The sequence below is a fragment of the Lathyrus oleraceus genome, chromosome 6, assembly GCF_024323335.1.
Source record: "Lathyrus oleraceus cultivar Zhongwan6 chromosome 6, CAAS_Psat_ZW6_1.0, whole genome shotgun sequence".
Classification (NCBI taxonomy): domain Eukaryota; kingdom Viridiplantae; phylum Streptophyta; class Magnoliopsida; order Fabales; family Fabaceae; genus Lathyrus; species Lathyrus oleraceus.
Window position 1 is genome coordinate 45972189 of NC_066584.1, and position 23588 is coordinate 45995776.

General features: G+C 36.6%; 1 protein-coding gene and 1 non-coding gene across 4 annotated transcripts; one reads left to right on the forward strand and one right to left on the reverse strand.

Annotated features, from left to right (window-relative positions):
• Nucleotides 1-18786: 18786 nt before the first annotated feature.
• TRNAM-CAU (transfer RNA methionine (anticodon CAU)) lies at nucleotides 18787-18871 on the forward strand. The gene is given in 2 exon segments: nucleotides 18787-18824; nucleotides 18836-18871. It is a non-coding gene; the product is annotated as a tRNA-Met (tRNA).
• Nucleotides 18872-19329: 458 nt separating this feature from the next.
• Nucleotides 19330-23372, reverse strand: LOC127092763 (filament-like plant protein). 3 transcript variants are annotated; one of them, XM_051031652.1, is made up of 5 exons: nucleotides 23146-23372; nucleotides 22390-22554; nucleotides 21789-22131; nucleotides 20055-21718; nucleotides 19330-19808 (listed from the first exon to the last, which is right to left on the reverse strand). In XM_051031652.1, the coding sequence occupies exons 2-5, from the start codon at nucleotides 22495-22497 to the stop codon at nucleotides 19413-19415; spliced, it is 2511 nt and encodes an 836-aa protein (XP_050887609.1). In that variant the 5' UTR covers nucleotides 22498-22554; nucleotides 23146-23372; the 3' UTR covers nucleotides 19330-19412. The 3 variants fall into 3 exon arrangements, with proteins under 3 accessions (XP_050887609.1, XP_050887607.1, XP_050887608.1); XM_051031650.1 differs by having other exon boundaries at nucleotides 21789-22134; XM_051031651.1 differs by lacking the exon at nucleotides 23146-23372 and adding an exon at nucleotides 22672-23013 and having other exon boundaries at nucleotides 21789-22134.
• Nucleotides 23373-23588: the final 216 nt, after the last annotated feature.

A 23588-nucleotide genomic window follows, 5' to 3' on the forward strand; every position in this document is an offset into this window, starting at 1 on the left:
CTTTGAACAAAACCATAGCATTCTTGAAACAAATATCCAGAAAAATCAAATCACTAACACCAACAGATCTCAAACAATCAGAATATTAAGCATACCTAACATTCACAAAGGCAAATCAAAGATCACCCCTGAAAAGACTACATAGAGGAAAATAAAAACAACAAAGATATACACAGAAGAAGAAGTTCAAGAAACCCTAAAAAATGGTAAAATTTGCATTCTTGGTAAAATCTTAATTGAAAAACTTATCCACAGATCATGTAAATAATAAGCATTGGCAAACATTTGGTACAACCCCCAAAACCTAGCAGTTGTAGAACTGGAACCAGCCATTTTCAATATTACAATGGATAAAGAAGAAGATCACAAGAGAATTTTGAAGGGAAACCCTTGGATTTTCATAAATTCTTGGCTCATTTTGCAAGAATATGGTGGAATTCAATCTATGAAAGAAGTGTTATAGAATTTAATAAGGCACCCATATGAATCCAAATATGGGACCTACCTATCAATGTTAAAACCATTGAAATGGTCATTAAATTAGGAGAAAAATCATGGGGAGTTTATGAAGCAGCAGTCTATGAAATGATAGATAGATCTACCATAATCAAGGTTAAACTCAATATTAACATTGCTAACCCTATTAAACCTAGTATGTACATAGGAAGCTCTAGCGATGGGGCAACTTGGATTGATTTTAGATATGAGAGAGTTCTTATGTTTCGCTTCAAATGTGGAATCATGGGGCATAATAAAGAACAATGCGAAAACAATGTTATCCCTAGTCGTGGCATCACTAAAATCAACCTTTTGGGTCCTTGGCTGAAAACTAATCAAATGGGAAGGAAGGTTCTCCATCAGAAGGATAGGCAATTGAAATTCTGGTGTAGTCAGAATTCAGATGTTATACTCAAAGTCATGACATCTGATCCAACATTGTAAGCAAGACAGTTATACCACTTAAAGCCCTGTACTCAAGCACGCTTTCACAGTAGTCACAACTTCTGCTACTGTATTACCTTAGAATGAAAGAACATTTAGTTCTGTCCTTCTAGTACAGAGACACAACAGAGATCAAATACCATACTTACTTCTGTTGTGTTTGGACAGTTATCAGCATGATATATCAATATTGAATTGCACATCACCTGATACTGTATTTCAATTTGTTGTGTTAGTACTGGTGTATCCTAACCTACAGGTCAAACAATGTAACCTAATTTTCACACATTAGGGAGCTGACAATTGTGCTGGTTGTTAGTTTCATTAATTGTAGGTTAGTTGTTATTTTCCTGAATTTTAGCTCAACTGTTGGATTCCTTAAATTAGCCTGAGAAAAATACTGAAACAGAAAAACTAATTATCCTACAATTTAGCCCAAGCAGTCAGGTGTGAATGTTACAACATTCAGGTTGACATCCAGAACATATTCCACATGCTGATTCTGTTATGTTCTTGAAACCTGACTGTGCTGACTTTGTTATACTGTACAAGACTAACCAGTCTCTACTCCAGTACCAGCCGACATGAACAACTGTCAAGACATCCAGTTTGACAGGTTCACTATGATCCTTTGGCCAGGTCTGTTATCCTTTTGAGGATCAGACTTACTTAAATACTGAACTGAGATCACCATGCCTAAAGTTCAGTATCTGTGGTCAGTGATGAATGTTAAAACATTCTGATTGACATTCATACAAAAGGATATGTACCAGGTCTGTTTTCATCTTGGTTAGCAGACTGCAATACAACCTGAGTTAGTGCAGACAGGATTATAACATGCAGAAGGAAAACAAGCACAGAGAATTGTTTACCCAGTTCGGTCCAACATGACCTACATCTGGGGGCTACCAAGCCAGGAAGAAGATCCATTATCAGTAGTATTAATTCAGAGTTAAACTCCCCCGTTTACAACTCTTCACTTAATCCCTACCCAATGCAATCTATACCTAGGAACTCCTATATAGAAACCTCCAGTTTCCATTCCTATCACTACAAATACAATGTAATGTTCAAACACCTTGAACTTGCTTCACAGCTTCATTCAAGAACATAATCACTCTTGCCTACAGGCTTTGAGTTACAAATACTCTCAGCTTTTACCACTGAGAAACACATGGTAACCTTCCCACAGATTGAGAGGTTTACCTTACACACACCCCTAAATTTTCATTCTATGAGGCTTACAAAAACTAGGTTACAATATGCTATTTATAACCTAATCACCCAACTGGTTTTGGGCCTTCAGAAATCGCAGCAAACTTGTTCTTTGCTGTTACAAATACAGCAGAAAATTTCTGCTACAAACAAGGTCTTCAATCCTAAAATCTCTCCATATATATCTCCTTATTTTGAGCCTATATATAAGTTCTGATTGAGTCTTTAAGACCTCCACATGGAAGCTAGGATATTCACCAAATATCCTTACTAATCCCAGAATATATACTGAATTAATTAATTCAGTTTTCTACACATGTACGATGTCACAGGCCTGATGTCGTGACATCGTACATGACATGTTGGTCCAGATGTTGAACTTCTTCAACCCAACATATTAAAACAACAGAGATGAATACATTATTTGTTTTACAAAATTAATGTCAATCCTAAGGTATTAACAATCTCCCCCTTTGGCAAATTTTAGCTAAAACAAATAAACATTACACTGGACAAAACATCCCATTATGGGTATGCTCTTCATCTCTGTCATTGACTCCACCACCACAAACACCAAGGTTGGTGTACATGAGGAAGTAGAGGAACACGGATCAGTTGTACCAGAACCCTTTCCCTCAACAGGAGAGCTTCCGGAAGAATATGTAATACTGAGTACATAGATAATGTAACTCAGATCACAAGACACAACTGTTCTCTTAACTCAGATCACAAGACACAAGTGATATGCCTAGTTGGTGGATTTTGTGCCTGACACCAACTTCTGTTTGCTACCACAGTTAGTTTGCTTCTGGTACATTCTCAACCCCAGGACTGTATTTCTATTTCTCTCCCCCTTTTTAGCTAAACATTTGTAAAGGCACCCCTCACAAAACCAGATCCAGGCGCAGCTTGCCCAAACCTTAACATATCCCATGATACTGAGGGAATGGAGTGTTTCTCTTGTGAGAAGAAGAGGGTTATTACATCCTTTAAATAGTCCAGCCTGTGCTTAGGAATTAACGGTAGGAATAAATGCTTGGTCAAGATTCATTAATTTTTGCTGAGAAACAGTCAGAGAATCACCAACAAAATCTCAGACTATCTTTGAATACCTTTTATAGCTCTTGACTGTTTCTTTTCCAAAACAGCAGTTCCAGTGCATGGAGACTATTCCATATATGCAGTCAGACACGTTACACGCGATGTCTTAACATTCCACGCGGCTCTTTCCTGCATTCTGCCAGTATTCAACATTTCCCAAGACCCCTGTCATACCTCCAGTAGAGACTTGACATCTGGCATTGCTACAGCCAAATTCCCACACTTCAGCAGATGGTTACTCCCCCTGTACCACACAGCTGTAGTCATCAGGCTTATTCTGATTTATCGAAATTAGACACATCACCCTTATAATTCCTAATGAATTTAAGATTCAGAAGGAATTGACAGCATTGTCCAGGGCAATGTCATGACATCCGGTCAGACATTCTTCTGCTCACTCAGCCTTGACATACATCACAACATCCTGATAACTGACAAGGTGTCATACCTAGTTATCAGAGAATACGTAGACCACAAGCTTGATGACAAAACTCCCCTTGTCATGGACAGCCTGCTCTCCTCTTGAAACTTGGAGGTCACACATGAGCATATCCAACACCCCAAAGTTGGACCTTCACATACTACCTGATTCAAAGAGAATCCAGACCACTTGATGAATGGAAAACATAAGACGCATCTTCATGTCTTCAAGAGTACCCCCTCTGTTCAACCCTCTTGGCTGACCACATCCACACTCTGTGTCTCTCTCTCTTCTAACCAGAACAGAAAACCCCTTCACAAGATGTTCTAACATCAGCTGGAACATCCTTCACAACATAACAAGGAACACCATCTGATAGTCTTCAGATATCACTGAGTCACCAGCTTGATCAAGAAGAACCCAGACATAAATTGGGACATATACATTTTCATCCCATTACAAGAGATAATCTTCCATAGATAGCTCAGAACTCCTACCACAAGCTCCAAGAGATGAATAGAAAACACCTTCTTTTGTCTTCAACTTACTACTTTTCTGCTCAAAAGTAGTTTGTCTCAGACTTTCCTCAAGAATAATCAGCTGCCATATGTGGATTATCTTGATTCTTCGAACTCACTTCTGAGATAGACCAAATGCCACTGGTTGATTACCTCCTTCATGAATCCTCATATGAAAAAGTCAAATGCCATTCTTTGACCTCTCCACGTTTATCAGACCTCTCCCAAGGATATTCTGACCTTCCAAGTGAGACTTGAACTTCAAGCTACATGTTGAACAAAATTAGATTTTCTAAGACATGAACATGTAACATCCTTTCTGTCCAGCAACTCCAAGAACTGCAACGAGAACGACCTTTTTGAAGTATCCAATCTACAACCCTGTAGACCCTTCTATCTCAAGTTGATGTGTCTCTTCACCAACTAAGAATCTGATGTTGAACCAAATGTCACAACATTGTGTTTTGACATCTAGCTGTTGAATTCAGCTCCTTCTTCTGCCACTTGAAAGAACTTCCTCCCTTCACAGAACAAGAGTTCAATGTTCTCATAGACTTGATTATGGAACCAAGTTTGAGTAAACAACCTCCATCCTGCAGGTTTGCAGTTAAGTCATCCAAGCTCACACCTTGATGAATTCCTGCTTCTTATCCAAAGACATCAGACACTCTGGTGCAAGAGTCTTCAGAAGGACCAGTTAGCAACTAACCCTTCAGCTATACCAAGGATTCTTCTTCCTAAAGCAAGACTGTTTCCATGATGTTAAGAAAGCTGTCACTTGTTCTTAACTTCATAGTGTGCATAAGTTAATGCACTTCCTTACCTAGACCAGAAATAAACTGATCCAAGTAACCACCATCAAGACTATGATGTCTTCTTCTTCTTGTACATACCAAGGTTGAACATGTTTCTTGCCAGGAAACCTTTTCAGAGATCATATGCTTTTGCTGCCACCAAAGAGATAGATCATAAGCCAATGAACTATCCTTCCTGTGATTCTGCACAGGGTCTTGAAGAAGTGATGTTCCAACATCTTTAAGAACATCAATTATCTTGAGCTCCAAGGATAATCAATTAAACACTTGTACTTGGCACAAGCAGACATTGATCTTAAATCCTTTCCCAATTATCCTTTCAGATACTTCCACCATAAGAATACTTTGAAAGTACTCTTCTTGTGTCAACATCTTCTGCTTGCAAGCACCTTGACAATTTTGAAAGTCTTCCCAGATTAAATTCACCCTTAGGAATGAGAGAGATGAATTCTTCCTTGCAACTGTGTCACACAACCACCAGAACCCATGTGACACAGGTCAACAGCCAACCATACCTAGGCTGACCAAATGTGAGGAGGTTAACCAAAACTCCCCCTCAAATTAACAATCATGGAAACTTCACACCAATATCCATGCATTGTACGGACATGTCTCAACATGACATACACCATCCCTACCAGTGGCACCTAACTCTATGAGTTATACCTATACATACTCCAATCACACCAATCAGACTTCAGCTGACCATAAGTACTAGTGAAAGACAACAACACCAGTCCATAGTGGATATGCATTGCCAGAGCATACTACCTCAACCAACCTCTGAATCTTCATATTCTCACTCCTTGAAAGAACTGTCACTTCTGATCGTGGTGTTTGAATAACAAGATTCATGGTCCCAATCCTCTTAAATGGAATAGCCGTCAGGTTACCCCATTATTGACTTCTATCATCCAGGGGACTTGTCTTCCAGTACACCATAGTATTTCAGGAAACAACTCTCCAACCCTGATCAATCTACAGGAATAAGGCACACAGCGGGGATTGCATAATGTCACATCTCAACCAGCTCCACTTCTAGAGATCATACTTCTAAAAGTGACCTTCTTGAGCACACACACAGTTGACCCTACCCTTGTCAACTTAGCACACACAGATGTCTCCTCTTCCAGGTCAGGAGTAGGTTTCAAGCCAAAGTATCCCTTTGTTTGACACCTAAACACATCTGCTCTTCAACCAGTAGCTACCTACTTGTTGACCAACATGTTCTAACATCACATAGAACATTAGTTTATCCTTCTTGACAGTCTTCAAGGTCTTCATATACACTACCCAGGAGAGTACAAGAATCAGGGATCAGGTGATTCTTACCAAGAAGCGTGGACTTGATGGGGCTCAAGTATCTTTGACATCTTCAGTAGAATATGATGAAGTCTTGAATACAGCAGCCTTTCATCCACATGGGGGGAAACTACATCAGAGTTTGAGTTTTGCCAGGTATTATGCAGCGGAAATCATAATACAACTCACCCTATGAACACGCACTTCACCAGATCAGCCTCCAAGACCATACCAAGTTTGAATGTGATTCAATACTGGCACAGCTGTCCCACACAAAGGCCAATTGCCAACCTCCAGAGACAGATACACACCATTCCCGTCATGAACAGTCCATCCACCTACTTCAAGGGACCATTCAGGGAAAATACAGAACCTTTCACAGGTTCCAGCATCAGTACTAACATAACTCCTTGCAAGATACCAGAAAGTATCACCCATGGATCTCATCCAGAAACAGACAGGATGCCTGCTCTGATACCAATTGAAATTCTGGTGTAGTCAGAATTCAGATGTTTTACTCAAAGTCATGACATCTGATCCAACATTGTAAGCAAGACAGTTATACCACTTAAAGCCCTGTACTCAAGCACGCTTTCACAGTAGTCACAACTTCTGCTACTGTATTACCTTAGAATGAAAGAACATTTAGTTCTGTCCTTCTAGTACAGAGACACAACAGAGATCAAATACCATACTTACTTCTGTTGTGTTTGGACAGTTATCAGCATGATATATCAATATTGAATTGCACATCACCTGATACTGTATTTCAATTTGCTGTGTTAGTACTGGTGTATCCTAACCTACAGGCCAAACAAGGTAACCTAATTTTCACACATTAGGGAGTTGACAATTGTGCTAGTTGTTAGTTTCATTAATTGTAGGTTAGTTGTTATTTTCCTGAATTTTAGCTCAGCTGTTGGATTCCTTAAATTAGCCTGAGAAAAATACTGAAACAGAAAAACTAATTATCCTACAATTTAGCCCAAGCAGTCAGGTGTGAATGTTACAACATTCAGGTTGACATCCAGAACATATTCCACATGCTGATTCTGTTATGTTCTTGAAACCTGACTGTGCTGACTTTGCTATATTGTACAAGACTAACCAGTCTCTACTCCAGTACCAGCCGACATGAACAACTGTCAAGACATCCAGTTTGACAGGTTCACTATGATCCTTTGGCTAGGTCTGTTATCCTTTTGAGGATCAGACTTACTTAAATACTGAACTGAGATCACCATGCCTAAAGTTCAGTATCTGTGGTCAGTGATGAATGTTAAAACATTCTGATTGACATTCATACAAAAGGATATGTACCAGGTCTTTTTTCATCTTGGTTAGCAGACTGCAATACAACCTGAGTTAGTGCAGACAGGATTATAACATGCAGAAGGAAAACAAACACAGAGAATTGTTTACCCAGTTCGGTCCAACATGACCTACATCTGGGGGCTACCAAGCCAGGAAGAAGATCCATTATCAGTAGTATTAATTCAGAGTTAAACTCCCCCGTTTACAACTCTTCACTTAATCCCTACCCAATGCAATCTATACCTAGGAACTCCTAGATAGAAACCTCCAGTTTCCATTCCTATCACTACAAATACAATGTAATGTTCAAACACCTTGAACTTGCTTCACAGCTTCATTCAAGAACATAATCACTCTTGCCTACAGGCTTTGAGTTACAAATACTCTCAGCTTTTACCACTGAGAAACACATGGTAACCTTCCCACAGATTGGGAGGTTTACCTTACACACACCCCTAAATTTTCATTCTATGAGGCTTACAAAAACTAGGTTACAATATGCTATTTATAACCTAATCACCCAACTGGTTTTGGGCCTTCAGAAATCGCAGCAAACTTGTTCTTTGCTGTTACAAATACAGCAGAAAATTTCTGCTACAAACAAGGTCTTCAATCCTAAAATCTCTCCATATATATCTCCTTATTTTGAGCCTATATATATGTTCTGATTGAGTCTTTAAGACCTCCACATGGAAGCTAGGATATTCACCAAATATCCTTACTAATCCCAGAATATATACTGAATTAATTAATTCAGTTTTCTACACATGTACGATGTCACAGGCCTGATGTCGTGACATCGTACATGACATGTTGGTCCAGATGTTGAACTTCTTCAACCCAACATATTAAAACAACAGAGATGAATACATTATTTGTTTTACAAAATTAATGTCAATCCTAAGGTATTAACAATCTCCCCCTTTGGCAAATTTTAGCTAAAACAAATAAACATTACACTGGACAAAACATCTCATTATGGGTATGCTCTTCATCTCTGTTGTTTTACAAAATTAATTCAGCAGCAATCCTACACAAAGGCCAAGCATATGCCAATACAGCCATGTCCCAAAGCTATGGTTAAACAACTAGAAAAAATATCTCTAAATAAAGTTGAAGATAGGGTTATTCAAGATAACACAAGAAAAACACACACTGAAGAAGAGAGGATCCAGATAGAAAGTTACAACAACAAAAAGAGGAGAATATATGATATGAGATAGCAAACACAACTATGGAAAGCACTACAAAGGAAAACAACTCAGAACTCCCATACAAGGATGACAAAGCTAAATGAAAACCCTCACGCCCTTAGAGATCTCAATCAGATGATTACTTTATAGTTTCTTGACATTGAACAGGGTGTATTCCATGAGCTCTTGAGAGTTGGGATATAAGATGTAGTTCTCGACCATTCGAACACTCATCATCATTCAAGCAATTCCACAACACAAAACAAACATCGATCAACGTCGAGTGCACTTTCTTAATAAACTTAAAGGAACCTAAAAAATGTTATACTCTTTTCACAAATAAGATAAAAGAGGAACGTGGTGTATTCCACGAGCTCCCGAGAGATGAGATATGAGATGTAGTTCTAGATCATCTAAGTTTTCGCCATCAACCCAAAAAGACATTCAACCAATCAAACTCTTTTCTCGCCCCCGAGATATCACTTTAAAACTCTTTTCATAAATGAAAGGGATTTCATCTCGAGATGATGTAAGACAATGCTTCATCCACTTATATGTGTGAGTAAGCTAGTGACATTTTCCTGCGAATGTATATATGTTTATCCATTCGATCGGATGCAAATGTTCCTTTCTCCACTTGTTTTGGGTAGCAAGCATTATTTTCCTGTCAATTGAGACAAAATAGCTTTCTCTAAAATCTATCAACAAACATTTTCTACCTAGAACTACGTAGCCTTGAGTTCTCGATCGCACCTGGAGATACGTAGGAACAAGACCCGCAATCTTGTTAGACACATTAATAAAAATATTTTTGCGACCTCTTTCTTTTACTCTCTAAAACTTTTTTAAGCACAAACTAACTAAACGGTTCTCGATGAGTATTACGGACGTGAAGGGTTCTAATATCTTCTCATTGCATAATCGACACCCGAATCCGATTTGATTACGACGACCATAAGCATTGTCGTTCTTTTAGGGGTTTTATCAATATTTTTCCTTTCCCTTTTTGGAAATAAATAAAGTATTTTTATGATGATTTTCAATTACATAAAATATTAGAAAAGAAAATGTGAAGTATAATATTATTTTGAGTTGATGGATCATTGTATTAAATTAATACTATGATGATATTTGAATATACTTTCAATAAAAATAAATATACAACGATGATAATCGAATATGTTTTTAATAAAAATCAATATACAAGTGTATTTATTTATTGTTTATCCGATAAAAATTTATCGCTCGAAAGATCGTGACAACTTATTTAATGAAACGAAAAATTGATTTCAGTACACTATCTAAGACTCGAATTCCAAAGAGCAAAATATTCATTATTAACCCTAAGGTGTGTTTTCTTGATTAACATATCTGATAACTAGTATTTTCTTGATTAATATTTCAGATGATTAGGATTTTCTTTAGTTTTTCACTGACACCAACTAAATCTTGTGAAAACTAACAGGGTGAGGTGGCTATTAGTCAAAGTATTGGTGCAAAGTCATATACATCGTTGCATACCCTCGTCAATGACATGTTTCTACCTACTTCTTTGGCCAAGCAGGTGCAAAAACATCTCATACATTTGTTTGTCAAATTTGAACTTAACTCCGAATATTTTTTACTTTTAATATCTGAATATTGTAGTAGGATTACAACACATGGAATTATTGAAGAATGTCATTGCCAGGTGTTGACTAATTTTTCGGTTTTAAGTTATTCACTCCCCTTTGATAAGGATCCTTTAGTGCGGAATAACTCACCATGTCAAGACAAAAATCCAGACAAATCCACCAATTTGGCACATTTATGTGCCATAACTGATCAAAGAGTATCTTATATCCTGGAAATCAATGATGATTGGACATGTATGTTATTCGAGGACATAATTCATTATGATGGTAATGCCCATGATTTTCTTCTTTTTTTATTTGCATTAAATCTTGATTCATTTTTACTCATCAACGGAGTTGAATAACTGAAGAAGATTGCCTACCCAAAAACAATTGATTTGAAACCATCGCCGGAACCGGTTAAAATAAAGGGTGTCCCTAAAAATGCCAAACTGACGTAAAGTGACAACTCTATGAGACTATCTCTTTCATACTTTGAACATGTTAACTCACATAGGGAATTATACATAAGGCTATATGGAAACAAAGAAAATTATGATGCAATTCTCAATGCTCTAGTTCCTTGTCTTATGGGTCCGACTCCGTTTGAAAAATTGATGCGCTTTTCGGAAATGGGACACCTTATAACAAGTGCTTATGACGGGGTGTGCATTGCTTTAAAACAACATGGTTTCTCAGAAACATTTTTTCCACTTAGGAGCAAGCCACCTCAAACTTCATCCTAACACATCACGTATATTGGTTAGCTATAAAAAAACATTTTGTTCAAGTTTATTTGAAACCAGGATGTCCTATACAAAAGACACCACTGGAGTGGACGACATATTTCACACAAGACGCTGAAACTTGGTCAGGTCACTTTTTAGAAAGGATGGAAGAGTTTACCAAATTGAACGATATTGAAAGAGAAGCAAATAAGGAAAGATTGAAAATGAACCAACAATATATTTAGGCAGTGACATATGTTTTGATGCACTTTAGTTATAACCTAACAATGTAACACTTTTTTTTCTGTAACACACTACATAATATTATAAAATTGGGTGGTATTTTTTGGATAATTTTTGTGTTTTGAAATTCTTCCCCGCATAATATCTTGGTTCTGTTATGCATAATTTTTTTGTGGTTCCGGAGATGCATCTCTGGACACACCTTTTAATTATTAAAAAAAACACATGGGATCATCGGGAGATGCATTTCTGGACACACCTTCTAATTATTAAAAAAACAACAAAATGGATCATCCAGAGATGCATTTTTTGATAAACCCTTATATTTAAAAAAAACCGATCCGGAGATGCATCTCCAAATTCTGTTTTGATTATATGATAGTATTTGTAAGGTCCTTGTTGATATACGATTTATATAAATAGGGCCTCTCATTCCATTTTCTTTACAAAAATAAGAACAAACCCCAATCTCCATCTTGCATTAGTGTATTTCAATGGTGCAAATCCTCCACTTCAGTTTTGGGTCTCCGAGGACATACTTCTCGTCAATCTCAAATCCAAACTGAATACTCTCCTACGATATCAGAAAATTAGAGAGTTGTCAAGCTCGAGTATTGTTCATCCTCGATTGATAATGAAGGGAAGATACAATTCACCATGCTCGAAAAAAAGATAGGTGATGATTTGAAGGGAATAATCACAAGGAAGCGGCCAACGAGAACACCTGACTATCTTCCCTCAAGGATCACACTATTTTGCTAACCGACACCATCCTCGAATCTGACCTCTCTTCGGGTTCAGGAAAAGCATAACATTCTCAAAACAGTTGAACTAGCCAACACTGCACTCTCGCATGCAGTAACATGATGTTCAAGCTCTCTACAGTTGGAACATCCTAGAGAAGAAGATGTTTCTCATCCACTTATTTCATTCCAAACCTTCAAATGCAAAATAAAATAAGCATCGAGAGTGTTCTCACACACATGTCGCATACTAGGGAACAAACATAATTAAACAACCTGGACGGACCGACTGACCTACTCTGATACCACTAGTGTGACACCCTTTTAAACTCCACATATAATTATCGCACAATTTAATTAAATCACAATAATATCTCAATTATCATTAACATCATATGCAACCACATCTCAATTATCATTAATATCATATGCAACAACATCTCAATTATCATCAATATTATATGCAACAACATTATCATCACAAATAGTCATATTCCAGACATACATTTCATTCATGTTATGCGACTCATGACACAATAACGACTCACATTACTCAATCAATACCAACATACTAAGTATTCTCATCCAATAACATATCAACAATAATCAATACAAATGCAACACTTATGCAATGTATTCAACACCGACTCGACATGCATGTGGTACCAAATATGAACACTCAGGTTCATCTCACTCCATGATCCCCACCATAGGATCGATTCCCTCTTGGAACTGGAGCACATAAAAATTACTACCATCACCATAGGTAACGCTTCACTAATTCCCCATAATATGAATTGGTTACTCGTACATGATCCATCACAATGGGATCGAGGCTCACAAAAACTCATTACCATCACCAGAGGTAACACTTCACCAATCCCCCATAATAGAAATTAGATACTCGTACCCGCTCCATCACCATAGGACCGTGGCTCACCAGAACTAGACTGAATTACATACACCATGATGCATGACTCTCAAGTAACATGCATTAACACAACAAGGTTCACTAAAAGGATCCCCACACACATCTCATCATTTATGCATCACATCATTCATCATTCAACAATCAATTCATGTTACCACGTCAATAATATAAATAAACAGTAGCAACTCACAAACACCTTAACATCATTATCATAACATCATTGACATAACAACATCATTATCGCACCATGATATTACAACAATGCAATGATTCATCAACCAAACATATAAACCAATACATTTATCAACATAGTAGGCACGTGAATAATATTCAATCATCTCACTGATCACTACCATGTTATAGATCTGAGCGTTGACTTTCTAATGCTTCAAACATCATCAAAATCGAACTTACATAATGAAATTTATGACCAAAATCGTCGAGATATGTCAACAATTCATTAATTGAACATATGAACAAAAACTTCACTAACACAATAGGTATAGGAATAATACTCAAATAATTCACTTATCACTATCACGTTATAGATCTGACAGTTAGCTTTCTAAAGCTTTAAACGACATATCACTTGGGTATATGGATCAAAAGATATGGCCAAAACTATTTCGACAGAAAAACATGAACAACGGCACCCGCGCTGAGCGCGCTCCCTTGGGCTGACGCGGTCGTGACTGACAGAATGCAACTTTTTTTGCGTTTTTCATCGTTGGAAGTCTTCCGGACCTTCAATTTCGATTTCGTAAAAACCCAAACGCTCCAAAAAATATAACCCATGCAACACTCTAATTATCTTAAGTTAATTTATAATTTTAACACAATTAAATCATCAAATCATTATCTTATGATTATGCCTACAACCTTCAAAATTGTAATAATGGTGGATATATGTTCAATCATCAAAACAGAAAAATACACACATATAAGGTACACGAAATCCATACCAATTTTATCATAAAATCAACAATTATAACAGAAACATCATGACTGAGATTTAGAACACCCAATCCTAAGGAGGTTAAGGGTTCCTCCATCTACCCTTCCATCACACCCCTTATTACTGAAATAATTCTCCACCCTTACCTCAATCCTTAGCATAAATTATGGTTTTTATATGTTCTTCCTTTCTAAAGTTCTTCAATGGAGTCATTCTTATGCCCTAGCTTTTGCCACCTTCTCTTCTCACCAAATTCTGATTTTTTTTCTACGTAAAAACTCTTCAACCTCTTATAACTTTTTCATCATTAACCTAATCTCCCTTAATTATAAAATTCCATTATTGCCCTTACTTAACCTCTTATTTACCGTCATGCACTCCTTGTCTCTAATTTTATTTTAATAACAACAATACTAATAATATTCTCCTTTTATTTTATCATTTCATTAAATAATAACACTAAAATATTATATTAATCCATTAAATAGTTTTGAATGAATCTACCAACCTCTAATTACCCTCTACAATTTATACCTAAGGGTCACCCACCCTTGTCGCCCTAAAACATCTCAATAATCACACAAATTATAATTAGATACACACATAAAATTATAACTAATTAATATAAATAATTTCTAGAAAAACGGGGGTGTTACATCCTACACCCATCAGCAACCGTTAAGTTCGAGACGAGTGCCGGGAAATCATGCTAGCAACTCATCGATCCTCCGAAAGGATCCCCTTGACTAGTTATAATTATCAAGCTTGATAGAATTCTCCTTTGAATACATCTATCACAAAATACTTGGTTGAGTTATCGGTATTGAGGAATAAGAACTTCCAAAAACAGCCTCTGTAAACCCCTAGTCTACATAGTGTTAACATTTGCATATCATGATCATTCATATATCATACATAGAAAAAAAATTAAATCATGCATAACCGAAATGTACTTCGCGCTCATTTTGCATTGACCCAAGTCTTGTTGTTGATCATATATCCCTTGATCTTCAAAGTCCAATTTTATTTGACGCTCTTAAACCTTGTTTGGTTTTCGCAGGCATCATTTAAGTTCAATTTTATTTGGTATCCTTAAACCTTGTTCGATTTTCATAGGCATCCTTTAAGTCCAATTTTCATGTTGGCATCCTTAAACAATATTTCGGTATTTGCATGCATTCTCTAAGTCCAATCTTATTTGGCACCCTTAAACCTTGTTCGGTTTTCGCATGCATCCTTTAAGTCCAATTTTTATGTTGGTGCCCTTAAACCATATTTTGATTTTCGCAGGCATTCTCTAAGTCCAATTTTATTTTGTGCCCTTAAACCTTGTTCGGTTTTTGCAGACATGCTTTAAGTCCAATTTTCATGTTGGCGCCCTTAAACCATATTTCGATTTTCGCAAGCATTATGTAAGTCCAGTTTGTTTTTGGCGCCCTTAAACCATATTTCGATTTTTGCGGGTATTCTCTAAGTCCAGTTTGTTTCTAGCACCCTTAAACCATAATCCGGTTTTTGCAGGCATTCTCCAAAGTCCAATTTTATTTGGCACCCCTTAACCATATTCCGATTTTCGCAGGCATTCTCTTTAAGTCCAATTTTCATCTGGCTCCCTTAAACCATGTTATGGTTTTCACAAGCATTCTCCAAAGTCCAATTTTATTTGACGTCCTTAAACCCTATTCTGGTTTTCACAAGCATCTTAAAATTCCAATTTTATTTGGCGCCCTTAAACCGTATTTTGGTTTTCGCAGACATTCCTTTAAGTCCAGCTTTATTTTGGCGCTCTTAAACCCTAGTCTCGTTTTCGCAGGCATCTTCAAAGTCCAATTTTATTTTGGCGCCCTTAAACCCTAGTCTGGTTTTCGCAGGAATATTTAAATTCCAATTTTATTTGGCGCCCTTAAACCATATTTTGATTTTTTCATGCCTCTTCAAGTCCAATTTTATTTGGCGCCCTTAAACCATAGTTCGGTTTTCGTTGGCATAAAGTCCAATTTTGTTTCTGGCATCCTCCGTTTGAAGCCAATATATATTATTTATGCTTACGGATACAAATCCAGCATCGTCTAACATTTCATTTCAAGTCCAGCGCCATCTGGAATTTCATTTTATTGGTCTAATGTCATATGGTATTTCATGTTAGTCCACCACCGTCTGGAATTTCGTGTTAGTACAACGTTGTTTGGCATTTCATTTTCAAGTTAAGCATTGTCTGGTAGTTCATTTTAAAGTACATCGCTTTCTAGAAGGTCATTTTCAAAGTCTAACACCGTCTGACTATACATTTTAAGTTCAACACTGTCTGGAAGATTATCTTTGAAGTTCAGTGTTGTCTGGCGTCGTACCTCGAAAAATACGATCCTTCGCGAAGTCGCGGAAAAAATGGTTCGAATAGAGTCGCCACCAAAATTTATTTATTCCCAAAGAGGGAAATGAAAAATATCGATAAAAATTTAAAATAAAAAAAGATGGTTCTCGCAAACAAATTCAGGTTCAAGAGTCGATTACGCAAGAGGAAGGTATTCACACCTCTCACGTGTGTTGTACTCAATGGAAACCTTTTAGTTAAATTTGCGATTAAATGTTAGTTTATGTTAATTGTTTTTTTTAATTATCGAAAGTGAAAAAAGAAAAGGGGTCACAAAAAAGTTTTTATTAGGGTGTTTGACAAGATTGCGAGTCTTGCTCCTACGTATCCTCAGGTACAATGAGGAATTCAAAGCTTCATAGTTCGGGAAGATAAAGGATTTTTTTGGTGTATTTTGTTAGTGTTTGTCAAGACAATGAATCTCACTCCTACGTATCTCCGGGTGTGATGGAGAACTTAAAGCTACGTAGTTCTTAGTAGCAAATGAGTGTTGGTTGATTGATTTTAATGAACAAGTGTTTATATCATATTCTAACGGTTAAACATTGGCTTGTTTGTTCGTGCTAGAGGCTTAAGCGCTAGTTTGCATTTATCAAATGCTTGATCAAACATCAAGCTCTTTTCTCAAACGAAAATAAAAAATACTTAATCATTATATAACAGTTTTCAATAAAATCATATGAAAAGAAACGGGGTGTAGACCACGAACTCCTGATAGTTAAGATACGAGATCTAGTTCTCGACCATCCAAACACTCATCACCCTCCAAGCAATTCCACAACGCAAAACAAACATCGATCAATGTCGAGTGGACTTTCTCAATAAACTCAAAGAAACCTAAAAAATGATAGACTTTTTTCACAAATAAGATGAAAAAGGAACGTGATGTAGTCCACGAGCTCCCGAGAGATGGGATAAGAGATGTAGTTCTCGACTATCCGAGCTCCCATCATCAAACTTGTTCTCGCCATTGGGCGATCACTTTAAAACCCTTTTCACAAAGAAATGTATTTCGTCTCAAGACGTTGCAAGACAACGCTTCGTCCACTTATATGTATGAGTAAACTAGCGACGATTTCCCGCGAATGTGTATATTTATATCCATTCGGTCGGATGCAAATGTTCCTTTCTCCATTTATTTTGGGTAGCAAGCATTATTTTTTTGTCGATTGAGACAAAATAGTTTTCGCTAAAATCGACCAACAAACAAATATTTTCTACCCAGAACTACGTAGTCTTGAGTTCTCCATCGCACCTGGAGATACGTAGGAGCAAGACCCGCAATCTTGTTAGGCACATTAATAAAAACGTTTTTGTGACCCCTTTCTTTTTCTCTCCAAAACTTTTTTAAGCAAACACTTAAGCACAAACCAACTAAACGGTTATCGTTGAATACAACAGAGATGAGGGGTGCTAATACCTTCTTCTTGCCTAATCGATTCTCGAACCCGATTTAGTTGCGACGACCATAATCATTGTCGTTCTTTTACGGATTTTGTCGATATTAAGTTTGGTGGCGACTCTGCTAGTCCATTCTACGAGCGTGCGACGCGCTTCGTGAATGTCGTATTCTTTTTTCGAGGTACGGCATCTACGAGTCCGTCTACCCAAATCAATTATAATTAATTTGTATAATTTATATCATCATTATCATGAAAAATAGTATAAGATATTCAACTTCAATAAGAAAAAAATGAAACGTCATTTATGACATTCACAAACTATACTGAGACACGAAAAATTTAAGGATTTTATATTATTTTGGAAAATTAGTTAACGTAACTTAGATATTTTTTAAAAATATTTTTGCACATTTGTTTCTAATATATCCGACCAATCCAACTCAAACCAACTTGTTGTTTCTTCATTTGGTTCGGTTTTGATTTTATAACAAAAAGGTGCAAATTCAATCCAAACAAATCCATATATTTTTTATTGATTTAGATATCATTTTCTCTTGAAATCGAATCAAACAGTCCGCAAACACCTCGAATATTGACATAATATTATGACGAAATTTGATTCAGATAGCTTACCCAAGTGGAGTAAGACTTTATTATTATTGTTCTATACTTTAATATTTTGTATATAAAAATATTTTGACATAATATTATGTTAAAAAATAGTGATGGGGACTTTACTCTATGTCTATGAACAGAAATGAAGCAAGTTGTAAAAAAACAAATTTTTGTGAAATTTTTAAGGAAACATAATCCTCAACGAAGAATAAAATTAGACACATGTGGGGTTTGTATAAATTTTTTCGTATTTATTTTATTCATGAAAATTTATGATCACAAATGTGAAAGTAAATGACAATAGAAACTTTTAGTAAAAACTATATATAAGTGTATTATGAATTTGTGAGGAAGCATCAACAAGGGGTGGTGGCGCAGTTGGCTAGCGCGTAGGTCTCATAGCTCCTGAGTAATCCTGAGGTCGAGAGTTCGAGCCTCTCTCACCCCAAATTCCTTTTTGTTAATCTTCTCAGATTTTTTTCCAATACGTGCAGCAATTAACAATGTACTAGAGTAGAAAAGATGAAATAAATGGAAAAATTATGGGCCACGCTATGCCATGTTACATTTATTATCCACTAACATTAGGATTAAATAAATCACATAGTACACTTGATGAACATTATTATACACAAATAATGGCATTTCTTAAGCACTAATCTTTCAATTATGGTTCAAAATACAGGGTTGCCATTTTTTACTAATAATAATTTTTTACAACATTAACAAATTAATTTATGAATCTTGGTCAAATAATGACATTAAATGAGGGTGGATTTGTTGAATTTTTAACTACCAATGTTTTCATAATATCAGTATTGTGTTTAATCTCAGTGTTCATGTTTCATAGTTCAAATTCAAAAGGCATATAATACCCAACACAAGACTTTAAAAAAGAAGACATAATTGATGCAAACTGAGTAAAGTTGTCTTTTTGATTGAATGATGAAATGAACCTGTCTACAACTTGAGTAAAAGAATTACTACTACTAAATTTCTAGCCTAATCCCACTCTTGGTTCGCGAGAAAAATTTTGCGAAACCGTTCCGACTCCTCTCAGAACTTGCATGATTTGGGAAGGCTACCGATGAAGCTGAAGGAGACGACGAAAGTGGCGAGCTTTCATCGTGTTTGTTTAGGGATAGACCAGAGCTAGCATCAGCCATCCTAGAAGAAATGGAATCTCTTTTAGGTGAAAATGTGTCATTTGAATGCATCTTCCACATCTCTCCACTAGCATGAGCAATGAGTGATGGACTTGAAGGAATGCCAGCAGTGTCAATAAGGAAATCCTCAAGAGTAGCTAGAGATTTTAGCTGATTCCCTAAAGATGCTATTGTTTTCTGGCATTCGGCGAGCTTTCCGGCTGCGAGGGCTAGGTCCTCCTGTCATGAAAAGATCAAATGCATTGCATGAGTTCACTTGTGTTGAGAGTACCTCCAATTTCAAATATATGCAACAAAAAACTTAACCTATGACTATAATCTATGAAGGACAGACACCGACACCGACACAGTGATAGAGCTTTTTTTAGAGGTGTAGAGGTGCCGGTGCTACAGAACCTATAATATCTAGGATTTCATTTTTCAATAACCTTTTTATTTCTATGGAAAATAAAAATGATGACTAACCTGCTTGATTTTCTTTTCTCCATACAAGCTAGATGTTGGCCTGAGTATCTCTTCCTCCAATTCACTACACTTCATTGCAAATTCTTCAGACATGGCTTTCTCCTTTTCAACCTCTGCTTCTAATAACTCAACCTTTGCGGATTTGATTTCAAGCACTTCCTCCAAGTTCTTACACTTGGCTGCAACTTCATTCGACACTGCCCTTTCCTTGACAACCTCTGCTTCTAACAACTCAACCTTTGCACATTTTCCTTCGAGCGCTTCCTCGAGGCCCTCGCATTTTATTGCAAATTCATGCGACATGTTCCTCTCCTTTTCAACCTCGACTTCTAATAAACCAAGCATTGAAGATTTGCTTTCTAACTCTTTTTCCAATACATGCGACGCGTTCCTCTCCTTTTCAACCTCAACTTCTAATAAGCCAAGCATTGAAGATTTTCTTTCTAACTCTTCTTCCAGATTCTTACACTTCACTGCAACTTCGTGCGACACAGCCTTTTCTTTATCAACCTCGGCTTCTAGTGAGTTGACCTTGGATGATAGTGTTCGAGTGTCTGCCTCCATGCTCATTAGGAGATTTTCTATCTTTTGATTTGATTTGTAGGCATTTTCTAGCTCTATTTGAAGCTCCTCCAGTTTCTGTTTGGATTCCCTCAATTGAAGTTGTGACTCCTCGATAAACTCTTCGCTTTTCATCAAAGCAGTCTCTAGTTCAGCTTTATCTGCTTCCAACTTTTCTAACTTCCCTTTTAGTTCATCCATTTGCTGATTCATGATGTCAAACTCGGCTCTGAGAGCGCTTTCTTTGTCAACGCGTTGATTGTCAACAACAACTGGCTCCTCGACAAAGCTTTCGTTTTTCGTCTCAGGCAATGCAACAAGCCGTTCCATTTCAAGAAAGTCGTCCATCAGATCTATTTTAACAGAATCGGATGGAGCTTGTCGAGAGCACTTTTCATTCTTGAACTGATCAAGCTCAGCAATTAATGCGGACGCCCATGAGTCAGAAACACTTGGCTCACACCTGTTTAGTTCCAAACCACTCATCTTGTAGTTATCACAATCCACAGCAGTAAGTCGTTCCACACTGCCCGACTGACTATCCATGAGAGATTCAACACAAAATGAGGACGAAGCAATAGATTTATGATCAGTAACTAAGAGTGCTTTAGAAGCCATGCTGTTCAGTCTCCGACACTCGGCCTCAAGCTTAGCTACTTTTTTAATGCTTTCTAAATGTTGTTTACTAGCTGTCTCGGCAGCTTGAGTGCTTAAATCTCTCTCAATTGTTCTGATTTTTAGCTCTTCCGATTGAACTAGGATCTCATGCCTGAGAGCCATATTCTCTTTCTCGAACCACTCAACTCTTTGACGCATATCACGGTCAATAGAAGATCTGGCATTTGATGCTTCTAATTTGTTCTGGAGCTCAACAAGCTTGCTCTCGAGTTTGATTTTGTCCGATTTCAATTCGTGAGTCTTTTCGGCTACGGCGTCTTGAATATTTGCTTCGTGCTCTTCTCTTGTTTGTCTTAGCTGCCTAACACACTCCTTAAGTGCTCCATCTAGATGTGTGACTCTATCTTCAAGAGCTGAATTCCTCAGCGTGACTGTCTCGAGTTTCTTCTTTAAAACTGCTACTTCATTTTCGGATTTTTCCCATCCTAAGTAAACAAAATGGCTCAATAAGACAACAAAATAGGTTTAAAGAGAAAAGAAAAGCATTAGGTGTACCTGCTATGGCTTCTTCAGCAACTTTTGCATGCTGCTTAACCAAGTCTTCTTTGGCATTGACATTAACAAGAGCAGCAGATAGCTTCTCAGATATATCCCTCGACCCGTCACTTAAATCATCTTCTTTTTCATTCAATATGTTTTCATTCTCTCCGTTTTCATTCATCTCTAATGAACCACCATTTACAATGCATGTAGAAGAAGGTAGAGGTGTTGATGCAACTTCATCAGGCAGTTGTTCATTGATATCTGAACAATCATCGACATCGTCAGCACATGTCACAGCTTTTGAGGTGACATCAGGTGAATGATTGCTTCCGTTAGAAGATTCCTTAGATACTTCCTGCTTTAAGTTTCAGTTTCACAAAAAGTGTTGATCAGAAATTTTACCAATAATACAGGATTCACACAAGCATAGCTACGAAAAACGTCGGTAGATGGTATACAATGTGTTAATAGTTGTATTGTTATCGCAATACTAACTTGCAAGTAAGCGAGTGAATCGTGTGTTATCCATACAAGATATAAATCAAATTCAAATTGAAATTCAAATCTCACTACTAACACTTTCGAGAAATCCAAGGAACACAATCATTCATACCTGTTCATCAGAATACCTCTCAGAGGAAACAGATCCCGAACTCTCAGCTTCGCCCGGACTCTTCTCAGAAGACTTCCGCTTCCACAACCATCTCTTCTTATCCGTCATTGCGTCTACCAATCCAACATCAACATCAACTCAACATCAACACAGAGGAGCATTCATCTGCACGCATTAGTACCAAAAATGTTCATAATATCAGTCAAATCAAAACCCAATGCAAAAAAATCCCATTATTTCAGAATGTTTCAATACTATACAAAGAATAAAACATGAACAAACCCTAGCCAAGTCTTCAACTTGTTACAGAACAAACAGAAACCCAGAAACGAAACACACTCCCTCTTCAACAATCTCACTGATTCATATACATCAAAAGAAAAACCCCAAAATTTTCAAAATTTCCAAAATAAAAAGGTTGGCAACTTTTCTCAACAATCACAACCAACTTTCCTCATAACAATAATAGAATGAACTTTAAGAGAAATTTGAACTAAAAATCATTAAACCAATTTTCTTCCAGAAAGTTCAAATTAACAAAAAAAATCCAAAAAATACCTACAAAATTTAGTAACCCAATGTAATAAAACAGTGGATGGTTACAGTCAATTTCTGTCATTATTTCATCTAGTAAATGCATTGAAATTTCCAAAAACAAAAATCCAATTTTCACAAAAAAAATAAATAGAGTTCTTTAATTAAACTTGAAGAAGTGTTAAATAAATAGTAAATGAAAAAAAAAATAGATGAAATCACCTTTGAGAAGTGATGCCAACTGAACTGAAGCTAAGGAAACAATAAATGGAAGCTAAGGAAATGGTGAGAGAGTAGAGATTAGAGATTTAAAAAGTGTGTTAATGTGAAAGAAAATGAAACGAATGTATTAAATGATAGTACCAATAAAATAATAGAAATAGAAATAATGAATAAAAAAAGTGTAGGCAAAAAATGTGTCAGAAATAGTAAGAGTGAATAGATAGAGCATTTGATTTGATGAGACAACGGAGTCTATTTCAATTTAAGCTTATAAAATTTGAAAGATTAAGTTCTACAATTACGCATTATTAAAAAAAAAAAGGAATTGAAAGTGTATAATTTGTAAATAGATACTAAGAAGAAGAAAGGTTAGAGGTTATTTTTCTTGTTTTATTTACTTGGTGGGTATAAATAAAATTTATTGAAATATGTTTGTATTATAA